This window comes from Nelumbo lutea, chromosome 1 (genome assembly GCF_056320005.1).
Source record: "Nelumbo lutea isolate HS-2025 chromosome 1, American lotus-T2T, whole genome shotgun sequence".
Lineage (NCBI taxonomy): Eukaryota > Viridiplantae > Streptophyta > Magnoliopsida > Proteales > Nelumbonaceae > Nelumbo > Nelumbo lutea.
The window spans coordinates 30,956,643-30,979,104 of record NC_142684.1 but is presented as its reverse complement, the minus strand read 5'-3'; the positions used below and the strand labels follow the sequence as shown (position 1 = coordinate 30,979,104).

At 38.2% G+C, this 22,462-nt stretch overlaps 1 protein-coding gene across 3 annotated transcripts in view; it reads right to left on the bottom strand.

The window, feature by feature from the left end:
• Positions 1-1,496: 1,496 nt before the first annotated feature.
• LOC148874151 (putative plastid-lipid-associated protein 4, chloroplastic) overlaps positions 1,497-22,462 on the bottom strand; it is a 32,026-nt gene continuing 11,060 nt past the window's right edge. For 2 of the 3 annotated variants that reach the window (XM_088944505.1, XM_088940810.1), the window contains 3 exons: positions 18,325-18,399; positions 3,452-3,519; positions 1,497-1,822 (listed from right to left, as the gene is read on the bottom strand). In XM_088944505.1, coding sequence (XP_088800631.1) covers positions 1,750-1,822; positions 3,452-3,519; positions 18,325-18,399 — 216 coding nt within the window. In that variant the 3' untranslated portion in view covers positions 1,497-1,749. The remainder of the gene's footprint in view (positions 1,823-3,451; positions 3,520-18,324; positions 18,400-22,462) is intronic. The other variant, XM_088951333.1, reaches the window with a different exon arrangement.

Sequence of the window (22,462 nt, the reverse complement as noted above, 5' to 3'; positions counted from 1 at the left end):
CGATTTGACACTTGATGGATATGTAAAACATAGATTCAAATTTGATTCATTTAGGATACCCAATTCAATTGGAATATCAATAAATTTGTATAAATTTTGAAGAAATTTACAAAGTTATATATATACAAAAAAAAAACTTGGGTTTATCTAAATCCTAAAACCCATTTAATTCTAAAGAATTTAATTATAAAAACGGTCTTATATTTATAATCAGATAATCAAATTGGATTGGATTCTGACAAATCAGAGCAAGAAATATCTGAATCAAACTTATTAATAAATGGATTATATTTTTAGATCTGAATCGGGTTTGAATAAGAATTAGATTAAAGAGATTAAATCCAATCCATTTGCAACGTTAATTTTTCTTTGTGCATGACAATGGAATGCAATTGATGCATTTACACATAAGAATCTTCCACATTTTTTTTTCAAAAAAAATAGAAGAAATAAAAAAATTATTATTGCAACATTTAGAATTATAGTACCACCTAATTACATTTAATCACCAACAAAAACATCTAGTTAAGTTCAACAGCCATGGGCCTGTTCATTATTCATACACATTTTCTGTTTCACTTGCACAAGGTTTTCCTTGTTCTAGAACAATTTAGAAATTTGAGCATATAATGAATGAAATTTCCCTATTACATGCATAAGGCAGACATTTCTATAGGGTTTTTTGTTTTGGGTTTTTTTTTTTTTTTTTCAAAGTTGAAACAGATAGAAAGAGAGCAATAAAGGGTTGACTAAGGATCAAAGTATCGGTATTGAGTATCATATTGAACAGCTTGGATACAGATGCATTTCGGAAATGCATGGATATGGACCATATAGAAATGCTTGGATATGCTAGAGAAATGCATACAAATCACATAAATACACTAATGGTACTAAATCTAAAGTTAAATTATCTATGAATAAAGCATAAACATGAGAGATGCACATTTAATAAGTTATATAAAGAGTAACATTACAATCAACAATACCGGGGACTCGAGAGCTGTCAATGCGTCAAGTCTGGTTTAGGACAGGGTGGACCAGTGCTGAACTGATTATTAATTGGTTCTATAAAATATACCTGGAGCCAAATCAACTATTAATTGGGATAATCAGTTCTGACCCAATTATACTTGACATCTATAATAACTACAGTAATAAGAACTGAGAATTTCATTTTTGATAATATAACCTTAACAAACAATTAAAGTAAATAGTAATCTGTTTATATGTTGATAAAGAAGAGCTTTTAACCAAAATTATCTAATATACAGTCTATGGAATTTAACTTTTAAACATAAAACATAACAAATATTAAAAGAAAACTAGGAGACCTTTATATGCTATTAATTAAATAATTGGTTTGGAACAGAAAGAATGGGTCCCAACCGAAGTCTTAATCCCAAACCACAGAACCATAACTGACATAATTGGTTCAGTTCTATCTAGTAGACCCGACCCATTGACAGCTCTAAATAGCTCCATAATAGATCCGATTGAAAAGCCTTGTATAAAATTTCACTATATGCATAAATGTTTATTCTGCAACAGTATAAAGCAAGCTTCCTTTACAATTTAGGATTACTTGTCTATAAACAATGTAATACAAATCTACAACAGCCTTACACAATCTCTCTTTACAATTTGGGACAAGTATGAATATGACTTGCACAGATATTTCCTTACCACATGAATGAAGCTATAGCTCAACAATAAGACAATTACTTTTCTGCCACTGAAGTTGATAAATTAGACGGGAACTCTATAAGATGGATCCACCATTTTCAAAATGAACAAGTTTCCTTCATTACCCCTTGAAATTCTGAAAACAGAACAACATTCCATAAATACTACATAATTAGACACTTCATCTCTGCTGCCAAAATTAAAGAGGGACAATGAAAGGCTTCATCTTAGTTAGCATCTAACTTGAGTAAACAAAATGTTTAGTCTTCTCCATATCTCTATTAGCAGTCATACATGGTGAAGGCTTGCATCGACATGTTCATCTTGAACCGCAACATCATTATGGTCACATGTTAAATAAGAAACACAACTCTAAGAAATTTCAAATAAATCACTATTTTTAAAAATTACAACTACTATAGTAGTTTAGAACAGGGTTAGTACAGTAATGGCGACAAAACATGATGTCATGCAGAACTGTAATACAAAGCCCAACACTTAAGTCATCTATGTAACATTGTATACCACCTCCAAAATAGTGGTCATCAACCCGTTATTTTTCATTTTCTTGATTGTCTTTCTAGTAATATGTTTTTTTTTTTTTTTAAGGGGGAAAAAGCTTTATTAGATGGACATGCAACCTGGACCTTAAAGCTATACAAGGAGCAAAAAAACTTCTCTAATTGCTAACTTATAACCAGGAAAAAGAATGGTTAAATTCCTGCAATATGAGAGGAACTAATAACACCTTAAGGGTATCTTTACCAATAAGAATGATTATGATTTCAGTGATTCCTGCGATTGGAATCATTCAAAATCAATGAAATATGTCCTCCAATCATTATCCAATTTCAAAACAGGGGGTAGAATATTCTCCCGATTCAGAAACTATCTTTTGAAGGTGAAAATTAGTATATGGTGCTGGAGGAATAGGTTTAGCAGAGAAAAATAGAAGAATGCTAACTGCAAGGTGCCAATTGGCTAGTTGGTAAGGTCTCTGGTTGGTTGTGGTGGAGACTTGGGATTGAATCCTGCCTGCACCAAGGTTGGGGGTTTATGGGTCTGGGGAATGGGCTACCCCCTGTTATGTTGCCCCATGAAGTGAAAAAAAAAACAATTATCTCGCTCAGCAGGCAGCTAAGTATATATGTTAATCAATAAGGATGTCTAATTACAATGATAACCCTTCTTGGTATATATTAATCAATAACAAGCATCCTTAATTAAAGAAGAGAAAACACTAAATTATCCTGCCTTCCAATAACACATAAAAACCTATAAAACAACATAAAAAGGGAAGAAATAAAACACCAAAATAACTCTCAACATAAGGCTTTCAGATCAGAACAAATTTCACTCTCTGTAGATCCCACTGTCACTCTTTTTCATGACCTTATGCTGATGTGTGGAACCCATTTGAGAAAATGCGGAATTGGTTCATTTGAAATGTAAAGGTGGTGTTTTTATTATTGGAAAATTTCCAAAAAATGGTTTTTTGTGGGAACAATTTCCTTTATATTTTTGAACAATGACCAAGGTGCAGAATCATTACCTCAACACTTTTCATGAGTGTAAAAGAGGAAACTCGGGAAGTTTCCTGTTTAGTATATCCTAAAGCTTTAACTCTTTCATGATGATCAGCAACTCCTGTTAGTTATGTAGGTTTTGGCTTTTATAAACTACTATCTACGGCAAAGAAATGGTTACATACTTAAAATAACTTTTAAGTTTTGGATTAGGCTTCTGAAAATCTATATATGCCTACCGTAACTCCTCATCCAAGTATGTGATTTCCAGTTGGCCACGACCACTTCCACGGGCCTTAATAGGTACCTGCACATAAGCAAATGAAGGAATAAAAAACAACAATATCGTCAAATATGACAGTTATTTTTCTGAATAACTTGTTAAAAAATATAGATATTAAAGGAAGTAACTATATTGATTAGTTTTGTCAAATTTGATATTGAAAATTTTCCATTTGTATATGCTTGGAAATTTCAATCCCCTATTTGTGAATGAACATTCTTGAATATCCCTATCAACTTATCCTCTCTTACAGAGTTGGCTTATGTCAACTTTTTAAAAAATCATATAATGTCTGGATTGGGTGCATATTTTCAGGAAATTGGGCTTTCCATATTTTATTCTTGCACTGGTTTTCGCTTCAACTAGGGATGAGGGTTGAGGGGTCTAGACTTTAGAAGAAGTACTTTCTTATCCAACCCAATCAAACCAATTCACTCCCCTATCAAGGAATCGAAGGCTCCCAATAGAAGTTTTAATGTACCAGACAGTACCCTAAGGGAAGTTTTTTACTTTTCAACTTATCAACCCCCCCCACCCCCCACCCCCCCCCCCCCCCAAAAAAAAAAAAAAAAAAAAGCAATATAGAATACAAAGCAAGTTCAGAAAACAGACGGATCTTATCTGTTTAATTACCATGCTGGACATTCTGTTGCCATGTATAAGTTGATCTATCAATCCAGTATTTACTGTCATATGCATTATTTTTATATTTACTTAGGTGCAAGGTCAATCTTGTAATTTTACTTTTATGTTTAAAATACTCTTATAAATGGGGTTGTAGGGCTGCCACCACACCCTAATATTAGAATTCTCTCATCCACCTGCTCCTCTTTATGCTGCCTTCTTCTCTCTAATCTTCCTATGATAGATGGCTGCTAACAAAGGACGTTGCATATGGAGAAAACCATTTTGAATTTTATTGGCACCAATAAGACAAAGTGATCTGTTGCAAGTTGAAGGGTCTAGAAGAGATAAAGACAGGCCAAAAGGGACATGGGTTTGAAGTAGTTAAAAAATGATTTTAAGGTCCACAGTTTAAAAATAGAAATGGCATTGAATAATGGCAGAAGAAGATTCATTAGCCAGCTCTATATAGGGGGTGTTTGGTACAGTGGCATTGCCTTTGTGTTTTGTATTGATCAATACAAATTTTGAGAGCAATATGTGTTGCCACATCATATATGAGTGTCATTTCAATTAGAAAAATGCATGTGTGAGAAACATCAAATTTGACATTGAAGGTAAAAATAACAATTTGTATTGATCAACTCAAAACATTTTCAAAATGTTTAGAAAAATCTTTCTCATACAAATTTGTATTGATCAATCCAAAACGCAACAGCAATGCAGCACCACTATACCAAACACCCCCATAGTTAGGCCAAGGTTTTGTTCAGTTGAGTTAGTCATGTGTCCTCCATAAACTACTGAATGAATGGAATGTGTGGGCTTTCAAGTTCAAATTCATAAGGAACCATCAGATATAAACTCACTTCCCATGAATACTCAACAATGTATTGGCATGAATCCATAATTATTCAAATTCAATGATACCAAAATTAAGAACTAGGCCAGACATTTATTGGGGTTGTCTTATTTTTCAACTGTTGAATTAGTTTTTAATCTAACAGTTGGTTTGGTCCATCCTTAGGTTAAGGTGGGTTTTACATATATAAGGTTTTATATATATATATATATATATATATAGGGTTTAGAGGTGAAAGAAAGAAGTTTGGTCTTTTTTTGTTGGAAAGAAAAAAAAAAAAAAGACAGGTTGAGAGAAAGAGGGTGCTCTTGAGGTAAGATTGGGATTTCTCTCTTGTTTTTGTTCTTTGGGTTGAGAGAGGAAAGGGAGGATGGGTGTACAAGGGTTAAGGGTTGGTTGGGTTGCAAGACACAAGGTACCTGTACTATTTCTCATTTTCTTTCATAGTGATAAACTTTTTTTGTCTCTCACGTGAACAATAGGCAGTAAGGCCAAACCACATAAATCCTTTGTTTTCTTGGTGGTGCTTTTTTTTTATTTGTTTCTATTTGAGTTTTGTTATTTTTGTTGTTATTGGATTTTCTTGGTTGCTATTTCATTTCAAATGCTTTGTCCTACGGGCGGCAGTTGTGAGCCCTAACAAAATGGTATTAGAGCTCCCAATTGGGGTTTACAAGGTGTTTATGAAATTTCTTAAGAGATAATGGCAACAAAATGTACAAATTCTCAATTCTAGATTGAGAGGTTTGATGGAAAAGGCAACTTTACGTTATGGCAAAGAAGGGTGAAGGACATCTTGGTTCAACAAGGCTTGGGTAGAGCATTAGAGGGAAATGATGGGAAGCTAGAAGGCATAAAGAATGTTGATTGGGAGGACATCGAGATAAGGTGTGTTAGTACGATTTGATTGCTCTAGGATAATAATGTTATGTTTAACATTATGAAGGCAAATGGAAGAGGGTGGGAATCTTTTGGAACACCTAAACGTGTTCAGTAGTATCTTGGATCAGCTAGGGAAAGTTGATGTCAAGGTGGAGGAAGAAGACAAGGCCCTTCTGCTTCTTACCTCACTTCTTGAATTGGAAGAAGTCACCATATCTCTTCTATCCAACAAGGTTAGGAGGAAGCCCAAGTATAAGAGTGGTCATGATTTTGATTTTGCATTGGTTATGCAAAGAATAGATCAGAAATGAAGGTCATTTGATAGGGGATCTGAGAGTAGAAGGTCAAGGAAAAGGGAAAAGTACAATGTTATAGATGCAAGGAGTTTGGTCACATAAAGAGAGCTTGTCCCGCACGGAAAAAGAGGGATGAATTTGGAAGTATAGCAATTGCATTGGATGATGGTGGAGATTTTCTTATAGTCTCCCAAGGTATGTGCAATTTTTCTCCAAACGAGTGGATTTTGGATCTCTAGGTTTCTATGCATGATTTCTCTATGAGGGAATATTTTGATATGTTCCAAGAGAGAAAGATGGGTGTTGTCTCCTCGGGTGATGGATCAATCTCCTGTGACATCTAGGGTGTAGGAACTATGAAAATCAATGGAGTGGTTCGCACTTTGGGTGGTATGGCATATGTCCCAAAAATGTTTAGGGATATAATATCAATTAGCTAATTAGATTCTAAGGGTTGCAAGGTCTTTACTGGAGGTGGAGTCATGAAAACCACATGCACCAATATGGTCTTGATGAAGAGAGAAAATGCAAGGGATTCTATCATTTGATTGGGAGCATAATGGTTCCCAAGCCCTCGATGGGGTGTTGGGAATGGAGTGCACAAGGTAGTGTAGCCACACAGAGAGATTCTTTCACAATTGGGGCGAAGACAAGTGCTACAAGTTTCTAGGGTACATATGATCATATGATGGTGAGAGGAATGTTCTTGCTAAAGGAAAGGCTGCTCTTAACCCATAAAGGTTGAACCAAGCTGGGAAAAAAGGTGCAACTTTTAAAATCTTGAAACATCCCAACAATGTGGAAATCAAATTTTCATGAGAGAACAAATTTCTCTCCTAGGACCGGTGTAGAATGATTACCATATTTTAATTTAGAGATTGGGTTTAGTGTTTCCTGATCTGGATACCACAAACATGGCTCTCAAAGTGGTGATACATGCCAAGTATTCAGCCAAAATCGATCTCCAAGAATGAAGATGGCGCAGCCATGAATGAAGCTCGATGCAATCAAATTTGTGAGAATTTGATGTTGATATACTACACTCCTATGGACAGATTGAATCTCCACTCGCGTGCACCTTATGATCACTCAAAGGTTCATGTTCTTGCTGGAAAAACACAGTAAAAAAGACAGAAAAAGACTCTCCTTTCAGCCTTGATCGAACTAGGGTTTTGGGAGAACTATTCTATTCTTGATGATAATGTATGTCTCAACTCTCCTATACTCTTATCTTATATACAGCTGGACTCTTAGAGTCCTATAAGGAGTTTCCCAATCAGATTTATAAATTAGAAGTTCTCCAATTAGGAAATAATCCTAATTAAATTAGGACCAAGGAGAATAAGTGAATTCCCAAATTTGACCCAAAATATCCTACTTATTTTCCTAGTCATTCTAGGTGAGTGACTAATCAAATTAGTCCAATTTGACCTCTTGAGTAATCTGAATTTTCTCACCTCTTTGACTGGTCAAATTGACCTAAACCTCGTATGGCATGGGACCTACTATGTTACCAAATCAAACCATAAGAGTTCGGCCCATGCATTAAAACACATGGACCTAAACCTTTCTGAAGTTTTCCCTCATCTCTTTCAAATAGCAAAAAATCAGAAGGGTTCGGTGGCTAGTCAGTTTGAAGTGAGTGGGGGTACTATTTCCCGGAATCCTTTATTTAGAAGGTCATTTCAGGACTGGGAAGTTGAGAAAGTTGTAGATCTCTTGGGGTTTTTGTACAGGCAGTCCATAGACTTGTCGTCTGAGGACTCTTGGAGTTGGAAGTTTAGTGTGGATGGTATTTTCTCTGTTAGTTCTTTTGTTGGGGTTCTAAATGAAGTAATTCAACCAAAAAATTCCAGCTGAGAAAATTTGGAATCCTTCAGTTCCCTCTAAAGTGAATGCTTTGGTTTGGGCAGTGGTTCTGAATAGATGTCTTACGAAAGATTCCCTGGTTAGGAGTAGACTTGTTCATGGGCTGGGTAGCCCGACGGGCTAGGCCGAGCCAACCTGGCTCCCGGACGGGCTTGAGCATGTATTTTAGCCCACGGGCTTGACCTTGGGCCTAAAAGCACGAGCCCGACCCGGCCCGGCCCGGCCCGGCTTTTGTATAAGTTAAACCATAACCCTAAATATTAATCCCTCTCTTATCACTCATCTCTTTTTCTTAGCCGAACAAACTCCCTTCTCAATCACAACCTCACATAGCCAAACACTCTCAGGAAGACAAAACCGACGCAACTAGTGAACTCCAGCGGTGACTGGTGAGTCCTCTCTCTCTCTCTCGTTCCTCTTCTCACTTCTCCTTCTCTCTCAGAATTGATCTCAACAGCTCATTTATCAGATGTGAGTCACACAAACTCAGGCACCAGCTATGAATCCTCTCTCCCTCTCTCTCTCTCTCTCTCTCTCTCTCTCTCTTTTCATTGTTCGGTTGTTCCTATTCTCATTTCTCCTTCTCACTCTCAGAATCTCAGCTCAGTTCATTTATCAGACGTGAACTCAGGCACCGACGAACATAGGCACCGGCAATGAATCCTTTCTCTTTGCCCTTTTGTTCTCTTCCTCTCTTATTGTTTGGTTGGCAGCGAACACAGACACAGACATAGGCACCGACAGAGAACACAGACACAAACACTGATCTATCTTTTTGTTAGGTCGGGCTTCAAGCTTCGGGCTTTTTATTAGGGCCGGGCTCGGGCCCAAGTTGTAGGCCGGTTGGTTGGGCTGGGCTCAGGCTCGGGCCTAACAAAATCTTCTTTATGAAGAGTAAAAGTCCGGCTCAAGCCCGGGCCGGCCCGGCCCATGAATAGGTCTAGTTAGGAGGGGTGTGCAGATTCAGGACCTGTTGTGTGTTCTATGTGGCCAAATGGTTGAGGACGGCAAGCATCTGTTCATTCACTATTTTGTTACAACTGCAATCTGGAATCATTTTCTGTCGGTCTTGGGGCTTCAATGGTGTATGCCATGCTCTGTTGTGGATATGCTATGGGGTTGGGAGTTTAAGGGTGGTTCCAAGTTGGCAAGGTGCATTTGGAGTGTCTTGCTTGCAGCCATTTTATGCACAGTTTGGACTGAAAGAAACAGAAGAATCTTTCAAAACAAGGCTTCTAATATAGATTGCTTAATTGCCTTTGCTTTTAGCAAGCTCATCTCTTGGGTGGCTGTGACCATGGGCCTTCAAGCTTCTGTTCTTTGTTCTTAGTTGAGATCTAGGGACTTCCTTGAGTTATGAGGTATTGTAGGAGGTTTAGTGTGTTTGGCTCCTGACCTTGGGGGCCTTGGTTGTAATTTGTTTTTTTAGGTGTTTCTTGAATAGTTGTCGAGTGTAGGAAGAGGGAAGGAAGAAAGAAGAAGAAGAAGAAGAAGAAGAAGAAGAGAAGAGGAAGGAGAGTTATGGGAGAGAATAGGGTGTTACTGTTCACACCCAGAATATTCCATTATATGTTACATCTGAAATTACAGCCATGACTCTATAAGGGCGCCCAAATGCAAAAAATAAGAAAAGACAACAATACCCCTAAAGCCAAATACACATTCTCAACACTCCCCCTCAAGCTGAGCATAGATATCTATCATGCCCAGCTTGCTCAAGTTTCTATAAAGTCTTGGCTTGTTGAGACCCTTAGTGAGGCAATTAGCAAGTTGGTTCTCTGACCTAACAAAAGGCACACATATCTCTCTGTTGAGCAAGAGCAAGAGCAAGTGAAGAGACGAGAGGAGAGAAGAGAGGGAGAGAGGAGAGGAGAGCTGAGAGGACTGAAAGCCCCTTCACAACTTAGGGGGCGAAAGAATGATATGTTATTATTTATACTAGTACAGCCGAACAATGTAAACAAAGGAGAAATTACAACAGTACCCTTATGGTACTAAACCTGAATACATAAACAATTGACAACACTTCCCCTCAAGTTGGAGCATAGATATCAATAATGCCCAACTTGTCACAAAGATCATGATGTCTAGAAAGGCTTAAACCCTTTGTAAAGATGTCTGCAAGTTGGTTCTCAGAAGTGACATAGGGGGTACACACTTCGCCTGCGATAACTTTCTCTCTGATAAAATGCTTGTCAACTTCGATGTGTTTTGTTCTATCATGTAGCACCGGATTGGCAGCAATGCTTATAGCTGCTTTGTTATCACAAAATAGAGTTATAGGTTTGGTCACTGGGAAACCCAACTCCCCCAACAAAATCTTTATCCACATGCCTTCAGCAACCCCGTGGGCCATAGCATGATATTCAGCTTCAGCACTGGATCTAGCTACCACATTTTGCTTTTTACTCCTCCATGTAACAAGGTTCCCTCCTATAAAGGTGCAGTAGCCACTAGTAGACTTTCTGTCACTTTGGGATCTAGCCCAATCTGCATCTGTATAAACATCAACTTTCAAATGTCCGTGCTTTTGAAACAACAAACCAGTACCCGGATACTTCTTCAAATATCAGAGGATTCTCTCTGCTGCTTCAAGATGAGAAGACCTAGGAGCATGCATGAATTGACTGAGGACACCAACAACATATGCAATGTCTGGGCGAGTCATAGAAAGGTATAACAATCTCCCTACAAGCCTCTAAAACTGTTTCACATCCTTGAGTGATACACCACAGTTGTCACCTAATTTATGGTTGGGGTCAATGGAAGATGAAAAGTCTCTATAACTTCTGGGTCAAACTGAATACAACTGATTAGCAGTTCGATAGATACAGCCATGGGAGATGAAAAGACTATCTGCTCGACATTGAACAACAGGTTTGCTTGACACCACCCTTCAGGCCTAGTCGACTTGCTCTGATACCATGTTGAGCAAGAGCAAGAGCAAGAGCAAGTGAAGAGACGAGAGGAGAGAAGAGAGGGAGAGAGGAGAGGAGAGCCGAGAGGACTGAAAGCCCCTTCTCAACTTAGGGGGCGAAAGAATGATATGTTATTATTTATACTAATACAGCCGAACAATGTAAACAAAGGAGAAATTACAACAGTACCCTTATGGTACTAAACCTGAATACATAAACAACTGACTGAGGCAATTAGAAAGTTGGTTCTCTGACCTAACAAAAGGCACACATCTCTCCATTAGCTATCTTTTCTCTAATGAAGTGTCTGTTAATTTCAATATGCTTTGTTCGGTCATGTTGAGCAGGGTTATGAGCAATGTTTATGGCAGCTTGATTATCATAGTGTAACATCATTGGGGTTTTAGCTTGGGTCCTAATTTTTTATAACAAAGATTTCAACCATAGCAACTCCGGTACACCATGAGCCTTAGCTCTATATTCAGATTCAGCACTAGAACGGGCAGCAACATATTGTTTTTTGCTTTTCCAAGACACAACATTACCTCCTACCAAGGTGTAGTAACTGGAGGTGGATCTTCTATCATCTATAGAACCTGCCCAATCAACATCAGTATAAGCCTCAACCTTGAGATGTCCCTGGTTAGAGTATAGCATTCCTTTACCTGAACACCCCTTTAGGTAGGCGAGAATCCTGTTGACAACTTGCATATGTGAAGTTCTAGGACTATGCATATACTGACTCACCATGCTAATAGCATAGGATATATCAGGTTGAGTCGGGCACAGATAAAGAAGCCAACCAACAAGCCTCTGGTAGACACCCTTGTTTGGAAGAATATATCCATCATCAACACTCAATTTATGATTGGAGTCAATAGGAGTTTCAATTGGCTTACAACCTAGTTTACCAACCTCACAAAGGAGATCAAGGGCATACTTCCTCTGTGAAATGAATATCCCTCCCTTTGACCTTTCCACTTCGATTCTAAGAAAGTATCTGAGATTCCCAAGATCTTTGATTTCAAATTCAGAAGCAAGGAATACCTTTAGTTGGTTTATAATAGAGTAATAATCTCCAGTGACAACAATATCATCCGCATACACTATCAACAAGGTGAGTAGGCCATTAACCCTTCGTATAAACAAAGTATGGTCCGCTTGTGATTGTGTAAACCCAATTTTGAGAATAGCCTTCCTAAATCTATCAAACCAAGCTCTAGGGGACTGTTTAAGCTCATAAAGAGATTTTCTTAAATGACAAACCTTCTCGTCACTGTTGGGTAAGATTACCCTTGGTGGTAAATCCATGTATACCTCCTCCTGAAGATCTCCATTTAGGAAGGCATTCTTCACATCCATCTGATATAGAGGCCATGAATAATGAGCAGCAAGAGACATAATAACTCGGATAGAGTTCATTTTGTCTATAGGAGAAAAGGTCTCTTGATAGTCAATCCCAAATGTTTGGGTGTGTCCTTTTGCCACCAACCTAGCTTTGTATATTTCAATTGATCCATCAGCCTGATGTTTAATGGTATACACCTACTTGCAACCCACTAGAAGTTTGCCTTCAGGAAGAGGAACAAGCTCCCAAGTATGGTTTTTTAAGAGAGCCTCTATCTCTTGGTTCATAGCATCCTTCCACTGAGGTGACTGAACTGCATCTGAAACATTACGAGGAACAGAAACAGAGGAGATAGTAGTAACATAGGCATGATAAGAGGTTGAAAGAGCATCATAAGAAACATAGTTAGTGATGGGGTAGGCAGGGCATTTCCTTTTTCCTTTTCTAACTGCAATGGGAAGGTCATGGTCAGATTGTGAGAATCAGGCTCAATAATAGCAGGAGAAGGAAGTTCAGGGTTGCTTTCAGAGTTACCTGGAATCAGGTGATTCGATTGTTGTGGACATTCAGCCTCAGGAGTATCCTTCCTTGAGGAAGAGCAGGAATATTGTTACTACAAGGGGAAGACAATCTAGGAATGTCCATATAGGTAGGAACAGGAAAACAAAAAGGAGTGCGATCTTCACAAACACTCTCCCCCTGACGAGAAGGATGAGTGGACTAAAAATATGGAGTAGACTCAAGGAATGTAACATCCTTAGGTACGTACCTTTGGCCAGTATGGGATCAAAGCACTTGTATCCCTTTTAGACAGGAGAGTAGCCCAAAAATATGCATTGATAGATTCAGGGTCAAGTTTTAGGCGAGGACTCATGTCATATACAAAGCAACTGCAACCAAAGACTCTGAGGGGCAAACTGAAAATATGATCCTTAGGAAGCAAAAGTTGATGAGGTGATTGAGGAGAAAGGGACCATGAAGGAAGTCTATTCATGAGATACAATACTGCTTCAACTACATCTCCCCAGAATTGAGTTGGTACATTCATATGGAAGAAAATGCCTCTCTCCACCTCGACAACATGTCTGTTTTTTCTCTCTGCTACACCATTCTGTTGTGGAATATGATGCTTTTCAAAATACTCCTTAGCATTGTCAGACCGTATTATCTTGATGTGCCTTTCGAATTGTGTTTCCACCATCTTAAAGAAGTTTTGAACAATGGAAGGGACCTCATCTCTACTCTTCATCAGGTAAAGCCAAGTATATCTAGAGTAATCATCAATGAATAATATAAAATATTTATAGCCGCCTATACATGGAATAGAGTATGAGCCCTAAACATTAGTGTGTATCAAGTTGAAAGCAACACCACTCCTTCTATTACTTGTAGGATATATAGTTCTACATTGTATACCCAAACTAGACTTAGACTGACATAAGTTTGGAAACAAAAATTTAGTGGACTTAAAAGAAACATATCTGAGGCGACAATTCCACAACTTCAAAAAACTCAAATTTTCATCATGACATGACTCAATCTAGCACAGTAATCCTTGCTCAGAGGTTTGATAAAAAAGGTAAACTCCATCAGCTTCATGTCTAGTTCCAATCTTCCTCCCCGTTCTCAAGTCCTAAAAAACACAATGAGAAGGGAAAAATGTCGCTAGACAGTTATGAGATTTGGTAAGAGTACTAACAGATAAAAGATTCTTGTACAAGTGGGGGACATGGAGGACAGAGCTTAGGGAAAGATCACGAGTAGGCTTAACCTCCCCCAGACCAGAGATAGGGGTCTGAGATCCATTAGCTACAGTGATTTTTCCTTCCCCCGGAGCCAACTTATAAGTGGTGAAGTAGGAAGACATACCAGTCATATGTGCAATAGCTTCAAAGTCCACAATCCAGGAGCTAGTAGGAGAAGATTGACAAGTAAGTGCAGTACCTGTTTTTTGCAAAAGCACTGGAAGGATTACTAGAACTAGTAGAGGTAGAGAGCCCAGACTTCTGAAGCAGAGTCAACAAAATCCTGAGCTTCTCCATCACATCGGAGGAATCATGTGTGAGAGCTTGTACATTAGGAGGGCAATCAGCTCCAACAGTAGCAAGAAAAACATTACCCTTCTTTGCGGTTTTAAACTTGTCAGGCTTCAAATGTGGATTCAATTTCCAACACCTATCCTTCGTATGTCTCGGCCTCTTGCAGTAATCACATACCACATCTTCATGCTTTTCATTAGTACCTTGTTTGTTTGTACTCGACTTAGACCTTGAAGACATGTAGGCAGAATGATTCATCACTGAGGTCTACATCATAGCAACCCTTCTACTCTCCTCTCTCTGCACTAAGGAGTACACAGTAGCAAGGGAAACAATATTTGCACTCAAGATGTATTGTCGAGTGAAATCATACTCACCATTCAATCCAGCCAAGAAGTCAAAGACTCAATTCTTCTCAATATACTTCTAATACTGTTCACCATCCTCAAGGTTCTTCCATTCCAAGTTCTCCAAATGATCCCTTTCTTCCCCTAGAGACTGCAAAGAAGAGAAGTACATGGATACAGTCCTCTCTCCCTGACGTATATTACAAGTTTCTCTTTGGAGTTGATAGACTCGGGCTGTATTTTTTGCTTGAGAGTACGTGTGTAACACGATCCCAAATATCCTTGGCAATGGAGAGGAACATATAGTTGCGGGCAATGTGTGGCTGCATTGAACACACCAACCAATTCATAACTAAGGAATTATCCTGTTCCCATCTAGCAAGTTTGGGGTCATCAACTTTTGGCTTCTCCTCTCTACCAGTAATAAATTCCAGCTTACTCCTACCTCCAATAATAAGCTTGGCTGATTGAGACCACTCGAGGAAGTTGGTTCCATCAAGTTTTACAGTGGTTACCATGCCACTGGAGACATCGACAATACTCAACAGCACTCCGGAAGCAGTTTTTTACTCCTTAGGAACATCCATTTGAGTTGGGTAGGCCTTTTAACAGTTCTACAGCACTACAACCACCAACCAACACACACAAGACCCACAAAAGATGGGAAACACTTGGCTGGAATCCAATGGGAGGCCCAAAACTGAATTGGCAGTAATATAGGGAAGAAAAAAGACTTCCCATAGAAAGATTATAGGTTATAAGGATGTGGAACCACTTCCCATACATTTAGCGATGCCAAATTAAACAAAACCAACAAATTTCAAGCATAAATCGAACTCAGACAAGGAAGAAAAAATTCAAACATCGAACTAGTATTTTTCTATAATTTTTTATTATAAAATCCAAGAAAAATCATAGGCACATTATATGAAGATAAGAACCATACCAAAATAACCCTAAAATCAGGGTGAACCAAAGTATATCAGATTCAAGGGTAGCCGCCGGTTCATGTACGGATTGCTGACGTCATCCGGTGACGGTCTGACGTCAGCAAGTCTTCGTGAGTTTGGGAGTTGGCAGAGGAACCTAGTCCAAGACTTCTTCCCGCTCTGATACCAAGTTGTTGAGTGTAGGAAGAGGGAAGGAAGAAAGAAGAAGAAGAAGAAGAAGAGTTACGGGAGAGAATAGGGTGTTACTATTCACACCCAGAATATTCCATTATATGTTAAATCTGAAATTACAGCCATGTCCCTATAAGGGCACCCAAATACAAAAAATAAGAAGACAACAATACCCCTAAAACCAAATACACATTCTCAACAAAATTTTACCTTACTTTTCTCAAAACAAAAAAAAAAACACATGGACCGAATTCACTAGTTTAACCTAATGAATCGCCAACCAACCTAATGGGCTTAGAACCAGCCCATCACTTAAATATAAGTGGGGTTTGGGTTTCAGCCATCCTATGAGACCAAACCCAATGATCTAATCTGAGAAAAGTGCCCATCAGGTTTCATCCCAAGTAGACACTTGCTTTTAACCTCACAAGGAATAACATTAGTATATTGCCTACATAGAAGACCTCTTCTTTGATGGGAAGACATAGTATCACACCCTCTTATTAGATGGATCTTGGGATTAAAACCATTTTGCAAAACTTTTTTATAAAATAAACTATTTATAAATATTAATACATTTTGCAAACTAATTTCAAAACCAAATTGAAATCAACTACCAGTAGTTTTAGGTTTCCATCAGAGAGATTGTAAACTAGGATATTCTCTTTGTTTGATGAAGTGGTTGATCCTAACACAATGATACCCACTCAACTGATATTCCAAACTTCTCCAACATACCTAAGTATTTGACCCTTGGTGGATCTCACTGGTTGGCATATCAAAAGCAATGCAATCCAATACTTTGTGTAATATCATTATAAAGTTAGGGGGTCAAGTGTAACTTTTCAGTTTTGCCCATTTATCACTAAGTCTAGGGCATAACTGGGAATGGTCCCTATTCAATGTTTCACCAAACACTCACTCATTGTGCTTTAGGTCTAATCCTAGCAGCTGAGACAAACTGCCCTACCAATTTGGCAATACAATGGTATTATCCTTATCATGATAAACTACCCAAGTTTATCAAATGGATGAGAACATTCTAAACTAACATAAGTCTCATAAATGTTTAATTTAAGGGGTAATTCACAGAAACATACTAAAATACACATGAAATAGCAATTTTTTTTATTTCATTCAATAATAAATATCAGATTACATTAGTCAGGTTGGAGCTGAGGACATACATTGTCTAACACATGTTGGGAGAGAGGAAGGATTGAAGTTCTTATCTAGAATTAACTAGGACTGTTATCTCATGTGCGGATATTCAATTGCATTATCCATTTGGTTTGAATCAGGTGGAGTCAAGACAAAGTGATTCAGGTTATTTGTAGTTGGTGGTGCCTTTTCAAAGGAAATGAATGCTTGTGGTATTTGTGAATAGGTGGTGGCATAAACTATAGATTTCCAAGGTGGTTGATAAATAAGCCATGGTGGAGATTGTTGGGGTTGTGTCTTATTTTTCAATTGTTGGATTAGTTTTTAATCTACCGGTTGTTGTGGCCAATCCTTAGGTTAAAGTGGGTTGTATGTATAAAATGTTTCTTTTGCATGTAGGGTTGTATGTACTATGTAGGGTTTAGAGACAAAAGAAAGAAGTTTGCTCTTTTCTATCAGAGAGAGAAAAAAAGAGAGGTTGAGAGAAAGAGAGTACTCTTGCTATGAGAGTGGGTTTTTTTCTCTTGGTTTTGTTCTTCGGGTTGAGAGGAAAGAGAGAGTAGGCGTACAAGGGTTAAGGGTTGGTTTAGGTTGCAATCCACAAGGTATCTATATTGTCTCTTATTTTCTTACACAGTGAATAATGGTTTCCGTCTCTCCCATGGATATAAGTCCTTTTTGTTTTTGTTGGTGCTTGTTTTTATTTGTCTTTGCTTGGATTTTGTTATTTTAGTTGCTACTGGATTTTCTTGGTTGCTATTGGTTTTATCCTATGGGTGGTTGTTGTGAGCCCTAATAACATCTTACTCCAATAAGGGAATTCTCTTTCTTTTGGGTGGGTCGGGTGTGGGTGGAGGGGAGATTTGTTCATTTGGAAATTCAAATTTTGTTTGCATTTTCTAATTAGATGAAATAATTTCCATGTTTTCCAGTTTATTCCTGTTATGGATAGGGGTACAAGTTGGATACCCAGCTTGAAGAAATTACACAGCATTGGGTCCATTCAAATTTTAACAAATAATCATCCCAAGCCCACCAAAATTGTAGCCCTACTTCCAAAGGACAGACTGAGTCTGAAGTAGCATGGTTAAACCTGCTAGGGAAGACAGTTCCATAGTATACTCATTTGACCACCAATGATAAACCAGATTTATAAGCTTTGATGCATTGGCATTTTGATAACATGGAAAAAAATATTTATTTTACATCATGATTTGGGAAAACAACATTTACCTAGAACTCATTTAACTAAATTTCCCTCTTGCAACATGCAAGATTTGCAATTCTGATCTATCTTAACCCAAAATCATCAGAGAAATACAAATGAAATTAAGATCTTTGTAAGTGGAAAGAATCACATACCACGCTAGCTATTTTGAAAGAATCAAACTTAACAGCCACCCTTTTTGTGTTGATAGGAACTAAGTTAGCTGTTGCCTATATAAATTTTGACTATTAGAATCTAACAAATTCAGATTATGGAGATCAGAATGCATATTATTATATAAACCAAAAAAATCATTAAAAAATTAAAGGAAAAGAACATTTTTCATTGATGAAGCTACCTCATTTACAAAAAGCATATAAGATGTCTAAAGTAAGAATAACACTATTAGATAAACATGATTAATTTCTAATGACACTTTTAAGCACTGAAACATGAAAATTCACATGAAATTCAAGCATCTGGATCTGTAGAAACACATTTTTACCTGGTGTTCCTTATCACTTCTAGCATTTGGTTCCTTAGAAATAGGTTTCCCCAAGGCCAAGGCTGTTCCCATGTCAAAGGGGCAGAAAACAATGCCCTTTCTGTAAAAATGGTACTGATTTTACAGAACTAAAAACTTTTCTGCCCCCTTCTACGATGAAAGAAACAAAAGTAGCCTACAGAAAAATTAAGTTTTTCTACAAGCTAAATATTTTCTTTGCATATCCTTAATGTCAACACTCTTGTCTGAATAGAGAGAAGAACAAGAATAATCTTAGAGGTGTCAAGAATGAATGACCCCCACCTCAAAGAGTCTCTTATGTATTAAAAAATATGTACAATTACAAGAATGCCCAGATGCGCTGAAAGAGAAAAGAAGAATAAGAAGTATAAGTAATGTATAACAAGGACTATACTAATAAGATACATCAAGTTATAGAGTCTCCACACCCCCCCTCGAACTGATGCCTAGACATAAGCATCAGTTTGTCTATAAGAAAGAGATGTCGAACTCTAGTCATAGCTTTGGTGAAGATATCAACAATTTGCATGTCTGAGGCTATATGAGGAAGCGATATAGACCCAGTAGTGAAGAGATCTCGGATAAAGCGGCAATCCACCTCGATGTGCTTGGTCCTCTCATGGAAGACAGGGTTAGATGCAATCTTGATAGCACTCATATTGTCTGCATAGAGAGGAATAGGAGTAGGGAGCTGAATGCCAAGATCCATAAAGAGAGACTGTAACCAAAAAATCTCACTGCAAACCGAAGACATGGCCCTATACTCTACTTCAATGGAAGACTTGGAGACTGTTTATTGTTTCTTACACTTCCAAGAGATGAGTGAATCACCCATAAAAACACACCACCTAGAAGTGGACCTACGAGTGTCTGGATAACCAGCCCAATCCGTATCAGCATATGCTCTCAACTGAATAGGAGAGGAGGAGGAGAACAGTCCTTGGGAAGTTGTGCTTCTAACATATCGAATGATGCGATGAACAACAATCATATGAGGCTGACAAGGAGTAGAAACAAATTGACTAACAACCTAAACAACATGAGAAATATCAGGCTGAGTCATAGTGATATAAATGAGAGACCCCACAAGCTGGCGATATAAGGCGGCATCAGGAAGTAATGGACCTTAAGATTTAGATAGCTTAAGATTTAGCTCCATAGGTGTATCAACATGCTTTTCATCATTAAGAGCAGCAAGTTCAACAAGGTCAGAGGCATACTTCTGTTGACAAACAAAATACTCTCGATCACTACGATGTACTTCAAGTCCCAGGAAATATGTGAGAGGGCCCAAGTCCTTCGTGTGAAAGGAATTATGAAGTAATAGTTTCAATTCATGAATGCCTTCAACATCATTCCCAGTCAACATGTCATCAACATATAGTAGGAGAATGGTAATACCTTGAGGCCGTCGCCTATCAAATAAAGAGTGATCAGAAGAACTCTGGCTATATCCAACAGCAACTACAACATTGCGAAAGTGTTCAAACCATGCCCGGGGAGCTTGTTTTAGACCACATAGAGATTTTTTGAGGCGACATACTAAAAAGTGATCATTGCAGTATCCAAGAGGAGGCTTCATGTAGACCGTCTCCTTCAACTGACTATGAAGAAAGGCATTCTTCACATCAAGCTAGCATATGGTCCAAGATTGAGTAGCAAACACTACTAAAAGAACACGGACTATGGTGATCTTTGCAATAGGAGCAAAGGTTTCTTCATAGTCAATACCATACTCCTGATTATATCCCTAGGCAACTAAATGTGCCTTGTATCGATCAAGAGATCCATTAGACTTAAGCTTAATGTTGTAAATCCAACGACTCCCAACAATGGATGCATCTGGAGGAGCAGGCACAAGATCCCAAGTGTCATTCTCATGTAAAGCATGAACCACTGCATCCATGGATTCCATCCAATGAGGGCTACTATTAGCTTCCTGGTAGGAGCGAGGAACATCTATGGAGGATAGGACAACAGACAAAGAGCTATTAAGGCTGCAACTTGGGCTGGATTGGCCCAAACTCAACCCTAACCCAACCCAAAAAAGTTGGGTTGGGTTGGATTGATGTTCGGGTTAGGGTTAGGGTTGAAATTCATGAACCCGACATTACTTCGGGTTGGGTTAGGGTTGATCCCTTAGCCAACCCGACCCAACCCGAACCCGACTCTATAGTACATGTAATATATAAATATATGTTATATGAAATATATAAATACATTGATTTGTTTAGATGCATGATAATTGTATAGCCCCCACCACATAGTATCATGTACTTCTTTTAAGATAATCACTTCACTTAATCCTAATCAGAAAGACTAAAACCTTAATAACATTATTTTATGTTTTTTTTGAAAATTTTATTCTTTATCTCCTCTATGTTGTTTGCTACCCAAGAAATAGTAAGTCATAACTCATAATAAACTATAGTCATTTCTAACACTTGTTTTTCTGAATTTTGTATCAAAAGAACAAAAAAAACATCAACAAACAAATGCTAATGAAATATAGGATTAATATATGTAGTGAAAGTTGAGTTAAGATCTAAAATCGAGAAATTCTATGAGGTTTTAAGGGATGGGAAGAAGGTTGGGTTGGACCCAACCTGAAATTGACTTCGGGTTAGGTTGGGTTGGGTTAGGGTTGAAGGGATTTAGTTAGGGTTAGGGTTGGGTTGGTTGGGTTGGGGTTTAGAACTTAGGGTTGGGCTAGGGTTGGCCTCAACCCGGCCTGACTTGCAGCCCTAAGAGCTATGGTTTAAAGGAAGTCCATAGGCGTTAGGAGGTCTAGATATACGAGTAGAATGATGAAGAGGAATAAAAGTATGAAGAGTGTTTGAAGTAAAGATATCACTAACAGGAGCAGTGGTAGGATGATGATCTGAACTGGGAGGAAGGAGAGTCGCAGGCGCAAGGGCTGGAGTATGTTACCACTTGCAAGAGAAGACAAGAAAGTCCTTCTCAGCAGAAGGAGATGGAGCACCTTGTGAATCAAAGTTTGGCAAAATAGAAACAAACAATGCAGACAATCTAGCAATTCCAGCAAAAAATGAAATGTGCTCAAGGAAAACAATATTATGTGATATACGAATGCGATGAATAGAGGGATCATAACAAAGAAATCCTTTGTGGACAGGACTGTTACCCACAAAGGCACACATGACAGACTGTGTAGACAATTTAGAATGTTCATGAGAAAGAAGATAAACAAAGCACACACATCCAAAAACATGAAGCATAGATAAATCTGGAGAACGACCAAATAACTTCTGAAAGGGAGACATATTACAAAGAACTGAGGAAGGAATATAGTTGATCAAAAACACAGTTGTACTGGCTGCCTCTACCCAAAAGGAAGGTGGAGTATGGGACTCCTGCAATAATGTCCTCACAACACTAAGGATATGTCCATTCTTGCGCTCGGCCACACCATTCTGCTGAGGAGTATCTAGACAACTTCGTTGCACTTGTATTCCATGGTCCTTCAAATAGGATAAAAAATCTCCATCAGTGTATTCTCCCCCTGAATCCGAACAGAGAATACGCACTTGTGATTGAAACTGAACCCGCACCATAGCATGAAACAACTTAAATGTTGGGAACACCTCAGACTTGTGGCGAAGAAAGTATATCCATGTGTACTCGGTACAATCATCAACAAATGACACAAAATATTTGTATCCAAGCAGAGAAGAGGCAAAAGTAGTCCAGACATCACTATGTATAAGCTCGAAGGGAGAGGTAGCATGCTCAGATATGTGAGGAAA